Source organism: Osmerus eperlanus, chromosome 6 (genome assembly GCF_963692335.1).
Source record: "Osmerus eperlanus chromosome 6, fOsmEpe2.1, whole genome shotgun sequence".
Lineage (NCBI taxonomy): Eukaryota > Metazoa > Chordata > Actinopteri > Osmeriformes > Osmeridae > Osmerus > Osmerus eperlanus.
Genome location: NC_085023.1, coordinates 1,850,586 through 1,864,347, shown reverse-complemented (window position 1 = coordinate 1,864,347; position 13,762 = coordinate 1,850,586). Strand labels below are relative to the sequence as shown.

Sequence of the window (13,762 nt, the reverse complement as noted above, 5' to 3'; positions counted from 1 at the left end):
TCATGTGTCTTTAGTGTGCAGCAGAAACATCATACTATAGATTTCCAAAACAGAAATAGGGGAGTGTAAGTGTGTGCAAGACCACCTTCTTATGGACAAATAAACACAAAATACATTATCTGAGTATGGCTCTGCATAAAGCTACTGATTTACTTGTTATCATAAATTCAGCATTCCTGACTGTCCTCAACCCAATAAAGCTTCTTTGGGATGAAGATTGAAAGGCTGTTTACTGTATGAACGGCTGCTATATCTGTATAATGTCAATATGTCTGCAGCCAGTGCGTATATTTTTTAATACATTTTCAATTAACCAATTATTTGTAATTGTATTATTATTACTAAGATATGTTATGGATATTATACAGTATAATCATGAAGCTTGCATGTTTTATAAATCTCCTTTCACAGGCACATTGATATGAGTTTGATGGTACACAGCTGCACAATAGGAATGTGGTGAATGTTCATGGTTTTCTAATGAAGGCTCTGATGTTGCTTACTGGAAACACAGTGAGATTGTTCAACCACAGTTAGATTGACAGGTGATTAATCATAGGCATTAGACAGTCACTCTAGCCAAAGTTCCATTTAGCTACAGATTGTTTGGGAGTTTTGTTCAAGTCCATGTGTACAGCCAACCTCTTTTACACAAGTTAAAGGTCATGCTAGGCAAAGATCTCAACCAATAGAGGACTGAAGCATGGTGGACACGTGACATGAGGCTAGATGAACTATCCGAAACCACACACCCCATTACATCTTCATCTCTCTGTCAAAACTGAACAAAGACCTTAACAATTATATTTCCAACAGTTGACATTTTAATGGTGTAGAAATGTTCCTTGTTTTCAGTGCTTTTACATCTGTCCTGTTTTTAGGTGAGTTTTCCACATGTACTGTAAATGTGACATTGACAGCTGTGATCACAAGATGAAGTTAAATTTCTTCTCTGTACAACAGCAGCAGCTGGAGACCAACTGGTCCAGGACCAGACGTCATGGACCAGGAGAGAGGGCGAGAGTGTCTCCTTCAGCTGCAGAGAAACTGAGCTGTGTTATTATGTCTGCTGGTACCAGGAGAGAGCAGGGGAACCTTTTGTTATAATTCTATGTATTGATGAAGACAATGGAGACATTTATTCAGGTTACGGTCATCCTCAAATAGATGACTTCTCAGCCTTGAAAAGGGAGAACAACTATGATTTGGAGATAAAGTCAGTTAAACTGTTCCATTCTGCCACCTACTACTGTGCCTGCTGGAAGAGTGGTAGGCACCACAGTGACAACTGTCTCTGATACTCAGTTCAAAAACTGTCTGGGCTTCATCTAGATAGACGATAAAACATTGCAACAGGAAGTGACATAGTGAGGCAGGTTGAGGAGTCAGTAGAAATCAGCCAGACTGTTAGCTTCACAGTTCTGCTCCAACTGAAAATCAATTTCTGGTTTAAATGAGGACAAAGCACTTGATGTAATACTTCCCATTGGTGCTCTTTCATGAGTGGCTGGCTTTTTTCTGCTTAATGCAGGGACACTTTCTTGTGATGTAATCTTCAATCTCTCTCTTCATGAAAGGCCAGTAGAAACGTTCCCTTGCTAGGCTCAATACTTTTTCAACACCGACATGGCCCATGTTGTTATGTAGATGGGTGAGGGCTATTTGCTTGTAGGTGGCTGGCAGCACCAGTTGTCTCTGACCTATTGTTTTTCTGTAAAGCAGGCCGGGGTTAGCTGTTCCATTCTCTTAAGAACCTCCTTGTGCGTGAGTCAACTTTTTCCCGGTCTTCCTCTGTTGGTGGTGTGTTGTTCTCCTTTAACTCCATGACCTTTTCTATTGCAGTGTCTGTCCTTTGTTCTCTTATTTATTCATCGTGACTGATGGCCTGAAGAGGCTCCATGACAGGTTGAGGGCTGCCACACAGGAAATGTCTCCCTGTTGGGCTCTCCAGCTTCCTTCCCATATAGCACATACTGCTTCCTCCGATAGCTCCCCAGAGCACTCTGTCATGAAGGTGTCGATGTCAAGGGGGCAGCGGGATAGCGTATCAGCATCGATGTTGGTCTTGCTGGGCCGGTATCTGATATCAAAAATCGAAATTCGCTAGCTGTCTCACCCAGCGATGGCCCACGGCATTGAATTTGACAGTACTTAAGACGTACAGTACCAGTCAAAACTTTTAGTAGCAGTCAAAAGTTTGGACACATCTTCAAGGGAAAGTGTGTCCAAACTTTTGACTGGTACTGTATGTTAGTGGATTATTGTCTGTAAAGACTGTCAAATGGGGGGCGTAGAATAAATCATCTCTAAACTTGTCACACACTTCACACTTTAGTGCCAGGAACTCAAGTTTTCCACTGTGTACCCACCAAACATTGGACATCGGATCGACGTGCAGATCATGTCTATATTGAGTCCGTTGGTCCATGACCAAATCTGGACATCTATTCGACGTCCAAACTAGGTCCACTATTTAGACGTCCAACCATGACCCAACTTGGACGTCAAATTGACGTTCAACATTCGACCTTTGAACTGGGTAATTTTGGACGTCATTTGGACGTCTATAACAGGTGCAGGAAATTTACATTATAATTGTAATATTTTTATATTTAAAAATATCAACATTGTTGTTGTCAACATGATTAAAGGGGTAATTCACTGCAAAACCAAGTTTACCTTGTCATAGTTGAATACATTTACATTTAGTCATTTAGCAGACACTCTTGTCCAGAGCGACTTACAGTAAGTACAGGGACATTTCCCCCCGAGGCAAGTAGGGTGAAGTGCCTTGCCCAAGGACACAACGTAATTTTGCACAGCCGGGAATCGAACCAACAACCTTCTGATTTATAGCCCGACTCCCTAACCGCTCAGCCATCTGATCCCCCTAAACCCCTAATAACGACAGTTCGGTGGGTAAAATGGACATACAGTGAACCTCAAAGTCCATTGACACCTCTTTCCTATGCAAAATCTCACAATTTGAAACTGCTGCTGTAAAACGGTGGATTTCAAAAGATCCACCGTTGTTACGTCACAACGGGGGTTCCACCTTTTTTGGCTCTGGTCTGTATCTTTGTCACGCCCCAAAATTTGATGCACGCAGCTCTGTGTACTTTCACAGAATTACAAAGAAGAACGTTTTTCAAGGATATTGAAAAAGAGGCCGCTTGAGGGAGGACGTTAGGGCGATGGAGGCTGAAGCGGGCATGAGTGCTTCATCAACTGTGCTTCGCGCGGATTCTGGTAGGCGGACCAAAGGGGTGACGTCGACGATTCAGCGGGACGAGGAATCTGGGGCTCAGATTGTAAACAAACATGGCGGCGCCCAGTTCCCGGTTTCGTCCGTGTCTGTAAAGACCCCGAAGTATTCTGGTAAAGCAGATTGGGAATCTTTTCATGCTCAGTTTGAACTGTTGGCTCATTTCCGGGGGTGGTTGGATGAAGATAGGGCACTGCAGTTGGCTCTATGCCTCACAGAAGATGCTCTGGCCTGTTTGCTATTGCTTAGCCCCGAGAACAGACATGACTATGGTGCTTTAGTTGGAGCACTGAGGAGGCGCTATGGACAGTGTGTACAGCCCGGGCTGCTGCGCTCCGAACTGAGTAGTAGATGCAGGCAGCCTGGAGAGTCTCTGCGGGTGCTGGCTAATGACATTGAGAGCCTCTCTCGTCGGGCATATGCTCACATGCCCCCCTCCAGCAGAAAGAGCTAGCACGCGACCAGTTCATACAGGCGCTCTCTCCTACGGAGCTGCACATACAGACCCAGCTGACTCATCCTGAGTCACTGCAGGTAGCCTTGGAGCCCACGGGCTGGGGCTTCAGCTGGGGCTGTGATGGGGGTGCAGGGGGACAGACCCTCTGTGCGGGCTGGGGGGCAGAACCGCCCAGAGCCGGAAAAGCCTGCATGGGTGGCTGAGATGACAGAGCTGATTCGGGCTGTGTCACTACAGGCGGCACAAAACACACGCCCTGGTCCCAGGGTCTGCTGGGGTTGTGGCCAGCCAGGCCATCTGCGGCGGGATCGCCCCATGTCCCCCGGAGCTCAGGGAAATGGCTCGGCCCGGCTTCCTTTCCTGACCACCATCATCTTCGGGAGGGGCCCTCCGGGGAAGCAAGGTTTCACTTTCCCCAGAAGCAGACAAGGGCGAGCGGATGGAGCCTGTTGTTGTGGTGGGCCGGACCTGTGTTGGGGACTTTTGTCATGTACCTGTCAAGGTGGGGGGGTGCCCTGGTCTGCCCTGGTGGACACTGAGGGCCCCAAGTACTAACGCTTTGCGCCCACTTCAGGTGTATTTGTTTCGCAATTTGCACGTAAAAGCATGGTGAGGTATGTACAAACATGCCGCATGAAACAAATGCCCAACTCCACACAGACAATGGTGAGCTGGCACCATGTAAGGGAAGGGAATAAAGACTCTGACAGTAAGGGGCAGATCTGTGAGTCATCCTGTGTGGGTGGCGCCTGTGCAGGACCCTTGTATCCTAGGGCCACAGGCTGCCAGTTAGACCTAAATGGGGGCACACTGAGCTTCCAGGGAGGGCCAGAAGGAGAGAGTGGTGGCGTACTTCAGTAAAACCTTTGACAAACACGAGCGCCGCTACTGTGTCACCCGGAGGGAGCTCTTGGCTGTTGTGGCTTCTGTCAGACACTTCAAGTACTACCTGGGTGGGATGCCCTTTGCTGTAAGGACTGATCACTCTGCTCTCCAGTAGTTCATGTCTTGCAGAGAGCCAGAAGGGCAGGTGGCTCGCTGGTTGGGTGGTGGTCCCAAAAGCATTGCGGGAGGCTGTGCTCCAGAGTACTCATGGGGGGGTGGGGACTGGACACTTTGGAGTCACAAAAACACTCTGCCGCCGTCAGGGCTTTTACCGGGGGCAGCACAAGAGGGATGTTGACGACTTATGCCGCCGCTGTGACAACTGCACAGCCAGAAAGGGCCCCACAGGCCACCCTCACGCTCAGCTCCAACAGTTCCCAGTGGGGGCTCCCATGGAGAGGGTGGGAGTGGATGTAGTTGGACCGTTCCCCACCACAGACAGTGGAAACCGCTGGTTTATTCTATTTTTCAGCCAGAAAGCTAGAGCTAACTGAAGCTGAGTTGAATCACGATAGTTTGGTTGCTAATCTGTAACGTTACCCACCTAAGTCGATCCCGTTTGCTTCGACAACAGAAGTGGAAACAACTAACGTTATCATTTCAAATGATATCTTATTAATCTGTTGAAAACAGTGTTGTCGTTGAAAACGTGGGAATACTTGTTTCCCCTCGGTTCGGCGCCTGTACGTTGGGGTTCACCCCGGTGGACGAGAGGGTAGCCTCCCTCCGCCTTCGGGTGGGGGGACGGGTCCTCACTGTTGTTTGTGCTTACGCACCAAATGGCAGTGCAGAGTACCCACCCTTTTTGGAGTCTCTGGGAGGGGTGCTGGAAAGCGCTCCTCCCGGAGATTCCCTCGTCCTCCTGGGGGACTTCAATGCTCATGTGGGCAATGACAGTGAGACCTGGAGGGGCGTGATTGGGAGGAACGGCCCCCCCAATCTGAACCCGAGCGGTGTTTTGTTGTTGGACTTCTGTGCTAGACACGGCTTGTCCATAACGAACACCATGTTCAAGCATAAGGGTGTCCATATGTGCACTTGGCACCAGGACACCCGAGGTCTCAGTTCGATGATAGACTTTGTAGTCGTGTCGTCGGATCTGAGGCCGAATGTCTTGGACACTCGGGTGAGGAGAGGGGCGGAGCTGTCAACTGATCACCACCTGGTGGTGAGTTGGCTACGATGGTGGGGGAAGACGCCGGTCAGGCCTGGCAGGCCCAAACGTAATGTGAGGGTCTGCTGGGAACGGCTGGCAGAATCCCCTGTCAGAAGGAGCTTCAACTCCCACCTCCGGGAGAGCTTCGACCATGTCTCGGGGGAGGCCGGGGACATTGAGTCCGAATGGGCCATGTTCCGGGCCTCCATTGTTGAGGCGGGTTACCGGAGCTGCGGACGCAAGGCGGTCGGTGCATGTCGCGGCGGTAACCCTCGGACTCGGTGGTGGACGCCGGAGGTGAGGAAAGCCGTCAAGCTGAAGAAGGAGGCCTATCGGACTTTGTTGGCTGGTAGGACTCCAGAGGCAGCTGATGTGTACCAGCAGGCCAAGCGGAATGCGGCTTTGGCGGTCGCGGAGGCAAAAACCCGGGCGTGGGAGGAGTTCGGCGAGGCCATGGAGAATGACTTCCGAACGGCTTTGAAATGGTTCTGGACCACCATCCGGCGACTCAGGAGGGGGAAGCAGTGCACTGTCAACGCTGTATATGGTGGGGATGGTGCTCTGCTGATGGTGATGCTCGACCCATCAAGATGCCATCCCGCCGTATCCCGCTGGCACGCCAGGAGGCGGCAGACAAGGCTGTGTTGGAGATGCAGCCGGCGGGTTTCATCAACCCTCTGACAGCCCCTGGGCGGCACCAGTCGTCATGGTTCCTAAGAAGGGAGGCAAGCTGAGGTTCTGTGCTGGGGGCGCTACGGTGTGTGCTGAAGCGGGTGTCAGCCCTTGGGGCTACGGTGCTAAAGCGCAGGTCTAAAGCGCAGGTCTAAAGCTCCACCCCGAGAAGTGCCACTTCATGAGGATGGAGGTGGCTGCATGGGGGGAGCAGCAGGGACGCAGACCTACAGACAGTGATACATATAGTGGTAGAGGCGCAGGTGAGGCCACCATGGCAGACCTACAGACAGTGATACATATAGTGGTAGAGGCACAGGTGAGGCCACCATGGCAGACCTACAGACAGTGATACATATAGTGGTAGAGGCACAGGTGAGGCCACCATGGCAGACCTACAGACAGTGATACATATAGTGGTAGAGGCGCAGGTGAGGCCACCATGGGAAGAGGTAACAGACCTACAGACAGTGATACATATAGTGGTAGAGGCACAGGTGAGGCCACCATGGCAGACCTACAGACAGTGATACATATAGTGGTAGAGGCACAGGTGAGGCCACCATGGCAGACCTACAGACAGTGATACATATAGTGGTAGAGGCACAGGTGAGGCCACCATGGCAGACCTACAGACAGTGATACATATAGTGGTAGAGGCGCAGGTGAGGCCACCATGGGAAGAGGTAACAGCGCTCTCACTTGCAACCAAAGGGTTGTGGTCAGAGTTTGTCTGTGTGCAGCTGGCGGATGGCGTGCTCCAGCATGGAAAGAGTCAGCTACAGGGGAGGAGAGGTGGCAGATGGTGGTCCCAAAAGCATTGCGGGAGGCTGTGCTCCAGAGTACTCATGGGGGACTGGACACTTGACACTTTGGAGTCACAAAAACACTCTGCCGCCGTCAGGGCTTTTACCAGGGGCAGCACAAGAGGGATGTTGACGACTTATGCCGCCGCTGTGACAACTGCACAGCCAGAAAGGGCCCCACACGCTCTCACGCTCAGCTCCAACAGTTCCCAGTGGGGGCTCCCATGGAGAGGGTGGGAGTGGATGTAGTTGGACCGTTCCCCACCACAGACAGTGGAAACCGCTGGTTTATTCTATTTTTCAGCAAGAAAGCTAGAGCTAACTGAAGCTGAGTTGAATCACGATAGTTTGGTTGCTAATCTGTAACGTTACCCACCTAAGTCGATCCCGTTTGCTTCGACAACAGAAGTGGAAACAACTAACGTTATCATTTCAAATGATATCTTATTAATCTGTTGAAAACAGTGTTGTGTAGACACAATAGTTTTTTTGTACATTTTTATTTCAAGTCTCCATCTTCGATGTTTCAGTGAGTGCTGTTGGCTGTGTTGTGTCTTTGCTCCGCAGCTTCACTCGTTGTATATGGAGGATTATAGGGGCCAAAACTAAATAACTAAATACATAAATAATTAAATAATTGAATGGCTAAATACTTGAATGAATACATAATTATATTATACAAAGCTTAAATAAATGACTAATTATATAATTGAATGGCTAAATACTTGAATGAATACATAATTATATAATACAAAGCTTAAATAAATGACTAATTATATAATTGAATGCCTAATTGACATACACAATGTATAAATTACAAATTAAATGAGACACTAAATATATAAATGTTACATGTTTACAATGTGACTCAGTATTATACAGGAGGGCAGACTCACTATTATACAGGAGGGCAGGCTCACTATTATACAGGAGGGCAGGCTCACTATTATACAGGAGGGCAGGCTCACTATTATACAGGAGGGCAGGCTCACTATTATACAGGAGGGCAGGCTCACTATTATACAGGAGGGCAGGCTCACTATTGTACAGGAGGGCAGGCTCACTATTATACAGGAGGGCAGGCTCACTATTATACAGGAGGGCAGGCTCACTATTGTACAGGAGGGCAGGCTCACTATTATACAGGAGGGCAGACTAAAAATTATAGAGAAGTGGAATACTTGCAGGTGAAGTGACAGCCATGACTGTGTAGAGAGGATATATAGAAAATGGTTTCTCATTAAATGCAGTCATGAAAAATTTACGGTAGGTGGAATAATTCTACATTTAGCAAGGACATAACAATGTTTTGAGTTTATACATGTAGAAATATGTATGTATGAAGTATACCTTTGTAGTAAATGGTGCGAGTTCATACATCAGATATTTAGAACATTTAAATAATAAATAACTATGTATATACCCCTTACTGCATCCAACATACTTAAAGGTATGGGGCATTTCACTGTGTCTTCATCTTTGGTCCTGGCACTAGACTTTACGTTACTGGTAAGATATAAGTATTTGAGTTATAAACTTGACTTCATAATTTGCTATATTGGATATGTTTTGTATGTTTGTAATACATTGCATGTTACCAAACAAAGTAAACATTTAAATACTTAATTGATAATGTTCTTCAGGTGTTGTACTAGAGATCCTTAAATTCCCACAATTAATCCAATTATATCTTAATACATTATTTTGTCATCTTCATACTTTAGTTTATCAATTAATTTTAGGGATTTACATTTTAAATGCTTGTCGTGAGTGCAGCCTATCACATCTGTAATCATTCTGATCATCAAAGTGTTTCCGAGAGCCCAGAACGCTACCCAGAATGTGCTTCGATGAAGTTACTTTGAATGTAAATTATCTTGCATGCAGATAGTGTTTATGTACAAACTGTGGTAGTAATTCTATTAAGTAATACAATTTAGAGTGCAGCAAGGGACATATCCAATTGTTTTTAATGATCAGCTCTATTCAAAAAACTATATCATGGTAAAGACTCAAGTAATCTGCAGGGAACTTAATATTTACTGTAGATTTTAATTTATCGATACTCAATAATGAATTCCAGTGAACATATTAGCATACTTTTTATTCTTCTTTTATCATACCTTCAGGCAAGCATGTAAAAGAACCAAAAGTGACGGCCTATCAAGCGCCCAAGAGCCAAACAAATAAGAGGACCACCCTGCTGTGTCAGGCCAGTGACATGTTCCCAGACTTGGTGAGGTTTTCATGGAAGATGGAGAGAGAAGACGGCCGGTTGGTGGAGGTGCCTGAAGCAGAGAGAGAAGAGCTGGAGCAGAGGGAGGACGGGAGAGTGACTAGTGTGATCATCATCAAGAACCAAGAGGCTAAAACAAAAAAGTACAGCTGTACTGTAAAGCATGAACTGGCTTTATATGAAGTTAAAGTTGACGACATTCCAAAAATACACAAACAAGGTTTCTCTTCATTCCATTTATGTACCTATTTTGAAGTCTCTAAAGTTAATAGGAGAAAAATAGGCTCACCTAAAAATATTTATCTGTTCCAATTTAATTTATATTTATTTATTTTGAAATAACTTCCTATCTGCACAGCTATCTGTTACATAATTATAATAATGCTCTGGCACATCTGTCTCAGAGGAATCTTCTTTTACCACGGCTGCCTCTGCACCAACCTGTCCACCCCAGAATCATACACACGTCTCTCCTGCCGTCCTCGTCCTTGATGGTAAGACACATTTACTATACCGGTGTAAACTGTTTATAAATAGTCAATACATATTTATTGTTGTATGTCTGTATTTTAAAAGCACATCCTTTTCACGAACTATTTAAGCTTAAATGGATTGATGTAACTGCTATTGGCTTTTATTTCATGGCTAGTAAAAAATTAAAAGATGTTAGAATACTATTTATTGTTTCTTTATAAATCTTACTAAAATGGTATGAAATTCATGATCACCATCACATTAATCTGTACGTCCCTTATGTTGCCTTAGGAGAAATATAATGATTTTCCTGTAAGTGTCAATGCATGGTATCGTTGGTTTATTTCCTTTCCAGAACTGTTGCAGTCCATGTGCAGTGTGAACTTGGCCTCTCTGGTTTACACTGTGATGATAGTGAAGAGCTTGGTGTACTGCTGTGGGCTCTCCCTCCTGCTGCTCCTCAGGGACAACAAGGGAAGTCCACCCCACACCTGGAGAAAAGCTCATTAAAACCTACAGGCACTGTTCAGTAATATTGCATTACTATTACTGCAGATGTATCCATATCTTGCCTGATGTCGCATAGCATAGAGTGGCTGTGGGATATGAAGAAATGGGTAGACATGAATAATTGTGCACGTTGAGTAGCCTTCTGGCATTATTTTCTGTTGGACAAAAATTATGTCCACTCTGTCAAGTGGCATCCAGTGGGGTCTGGACAAAAATATGTTGTGGGAACAAAGTGTTAGAGCCTGGATAGAGGTATTAGGAAACAGTAGTGTTAGTCTAAATTGTTTAAGTTTACGTTTCTGTCTTCTTTTTCTTTGTCTTTTTTTTACAAATACATTTTGTTACAGTTTCATGGGCTATTTTATGTAGTGCAATTTTTTTGTATGCATGTATATTTGTCTTTTATATTTTAATACAAAAAAAAATACTATTTCAATTGAATTAATGAATCAATGACTGTTAACATGTTAATTAATAGATGAAAATTCAGTAAATCTTTAAGGTACTACATCTAAATGTTACACATTGTTAAAGAAAATGTTTGCATTTTAGCTCTGTATTCATTTAACAGCGTCTGCTGTGTTCTTAAACAACCTTTTAACACAGATGTTCATCTGTACTCTGACCCAGGTGGAATTCATTATTATAGTTGTGAAATGTGGTTAGTGTGACGAGTTTTCTGGTGAAGAAAAGTATGTTTTTTACTGTGAAAAAACTAGTTGCAGCATAACCACACATCGATTTCAAGCAATCAAGCCTCAGAGATACTGTTTAAGCCACAGATGCATGCACTTGGAACGATAACATTTTTCACATATACTATGATCTGCCCTTAATTTCTTATGTGAATTTATTTTCTCTACAGTCACACCCGTAAAGGTGTGTTTACAAATCCCAAAACATTACCACAAAAAATATAAAGGTATTTATTTTAAATGGTTCTGCTTTGAACATTCAGTAGCCAAGAGGTGTAGAGAAATGACAAAGTATGAAGTGAACACGTTGTGGAACATGCATTCCCAGTCATAGAGAACATGATCTTTCCAAGGCAAGTTTCCCTTCAGGGACAGATGGGTCATTGTTAACACTGCAGCAGGGGAACTGGAGTCCGCTTACACATGTCAATACAACAATAAAGTCTGTCTCAAAGTCAAATTACACACTGGGAAAATAACAGAAATAATTAGCAGGAAAACAAGGGACCACAAGTTTTAGGAATTCTGCCATGAAATCCTAACAAAAGATAAATGGTAGGGAAAGTTTACATTAACATAGTACCACATTGATTTGTATTTTCTATCAACATCTGTGTTTTAGTTTATGTGATATTAAAATAGATTGTATGATTTGAGATTATCTAAATTACACAAACAAAGAATCTAGTGAAAACTTTTTATTGCCTTGTTTACATACCGTTGATAAAATTACTTTTCTATCAGAAAGCTAACTGTTGGCTGCTGGTGTTGTCTGTGTTGAATACATAGGAAAACACCCCTAAGCAGCCTTTGGACACTGTATGAATATCTCAAAGTAAGAATAAGTATGTTGAACAACAATCTTTGTTATTTTCCACAAAGAGATATATTGTGTCGACTAAACAGGGAACAGACTGACAAATGTGCTGCTAGGATACTTCGTTTAGAAAGATCTTATTTAACGTCAACAGTGCCCTCTAGTGGCTCACAAAAAGGAATTGTTGTGAGGTCGGTGTTTGTCAGGAACAAAAACACACACTTCTATGGCCCACCAGTGACAGTAACATGTCAATGGCAACAGATAACAGGAAATACATTGAGAAGACGTCTGGTTGGTGGAGGTGCCTGAAGCAGCGAGAGAAGACGTCTGGTTGGTGGAGGTGCCTGAAGCAGCGAGAGAAGACGTCTGGTTGGTGGAGGTGCCTGAAGCAGCGAGAGAAGACGTCTGGTTGTTGGAGGTGCCTGAAGCAGCGAGAGAAGAGCTGGAGCAGAGGGAGGACGGGAGAGTGACTAGTGTGATCATCATCAAGAAATAGATGACTGGAAAGACTAAATTCATCTGTTCAGTGGAGAATGAGAAAGAGTGCTGACATCCCAAAAGGTTCATCCAAAGATTCTTTATATTTATATGAAAATTGTAATTGAGTGGGCATGATTTTCCTTGTTTAAAAACAATATCTCTTTTAAAGAGAAGATTGTGGACCATTGTAATACAAAATGTCCAACTGATTGTATAACTAGAGTTGTATGACTCATCCAACACCAACACTGTGATGGGCGAGTCAACAGACCAATTAGCAATGTCACAGAAAATAAGCAATTCCAAGACGTTCCTTGAAAAATGTTTTCATGATTTCATTATTATTATTTATTTCAAATCGTTGCGAACACTTTTTTAAACAAGTATGTATTATATGTACAAATATGTCCACTTAAATGTGCTGAATGAATGAAACGTAAAATAGACATATTTTCCCTCTCTGACTCAAGTTCCCTCCCATTGCGACGCCCTCCAAGTAAGGAACTGGCCTCCTTCACGTCCGCTTACGGAAAATAAACATCCTCGCTCTTGACACGTGGAATCATTCGCTACGGTGTTAACATCAGAGTACTATCACAATGTCAGGAAGAGGCAAAGGAGGCAAGGGACTCGGAAAAGGAGGCGCCAAGCGTCATCGCAAGGTCCTCCGTGACAACATCCAGGGCATCACCAAGCCCGCTATTCGCCGCCTTGCTCGCCGCGGTGGCGTGAAGCGTATCTCAGGCTTAATATACGAAGAGACGCGTGGTGTGCTGAAGGTGTTCCTGGAGAACGTCATCCGTGATGCCGTGACCTACACCGAGCACGCGAAAAGGAAGACCGTGACCGCCATGGACGTGGTCTACGCGCTGAAGCGCCAGGGACGTACTCTGTACGGCTTCGGCGGTTAAAACATCCTCAAGAATATCAACTGAGGTTCAACAAAAAGGCTCTTTTAAGAGCCACCCACATGTTACAGAGTAGAGACTTTGTTTCCATATTGTGGTGTTCGGTGTCTTAATTTAGTGGAGCCTTGTGAAATGATTTGTATATCTAGAATTTATCATCGGTGAATATCTAGAATGTATCCTCGGTGAATCACAATGAACAAACCTAGTTTCGTCCGCAGTGCAAACAACTCCCGCGTCAAGTGCTTCGATTCAATACCAGTCTAGTAATCCATTTTAGGCTAATGGAGCACCAAATATACTGACAATTGCTGAAATGCTTTAATTTGTATTTCGGTGGTCATGTCGTATCCGAAGCATTTGATGGTATTGTAAAGGGGTTCATTATTCAGGCTTCA

The 13,762-nt window shown here is 44.7% G+C and overlaps 2 protein-coding genes and 1 long non-coding RNA gene across 3 annotated transcripts in view; all 3 read left to right on the top strand.

Annotated features, from left to right (window-relative positions):
* The window catches only part of LOC134021879 (uncharacterized), a 317,808-nt gene that overhangs the window by 189,230 nt on the left and 114,816 nt on the right, over nt 1-13,762 (top strand). The window lies entirely within an intron of this gene.
* Nucleotides 8,400-10,720, top strand: LOC134021850 (uncharacterized). The gene is made up of 5 exons (XM_062462925.1): nt 8,400-8,507; nt 8,692-8,750; nt 9,371-9,697; nt 9,882-9,971; nt 10,307-10,720. Exons 1-5 carry the CDS (start codon nt 8,494-8,496, stop codon nt 10,459-10,461), a joined length of 645 nt encoding a protein of 214 aa, XP_062318909.1. The 5' UTR covers nt 8,400-8,493; the 3' UTR covers nt 10,462-10,720.
* LOC134021871 (histone H4) lies at nt 13,038-13,510 on the top strand. The gene has a single exon (XM_062462948.1). The coding sequence runs from the start codon at nt 13,056-13,058 to the stop codon at nt 13,365-13,367; it is 312 nt and encodes a 103-aa protein (XP_062318932.1). The 5' UTR covers nt 13,038-13,055; the 3' UTR covers nt 13,368-13,510.

Coding starts and splice junctions, on each gene's coding strand:
- LOC134021850 (XM_062462925.1), top strand. Junction 9,698..9,881: donor TCCAAAAATACACAAACAAG/GTTTCTCTTCAT, acceptor CATCTGTCTCAG/AGGAATCTTCTTTTACCACG. Junction 9,972..10,306: donor TGCCGTCCTCGTCCTTGATG/GTAAGACACATT, acceptor TTTCCTTTCCAG/AACTGTTGCAGTCCATGTGC.
- LOC134021871 (XM_062462948.1), top strand. CDS start 13,056: ATGTCAGGAAGAGGCAAAGGAGGCAAGGGACTCGGAAAAGGAGGCGCC.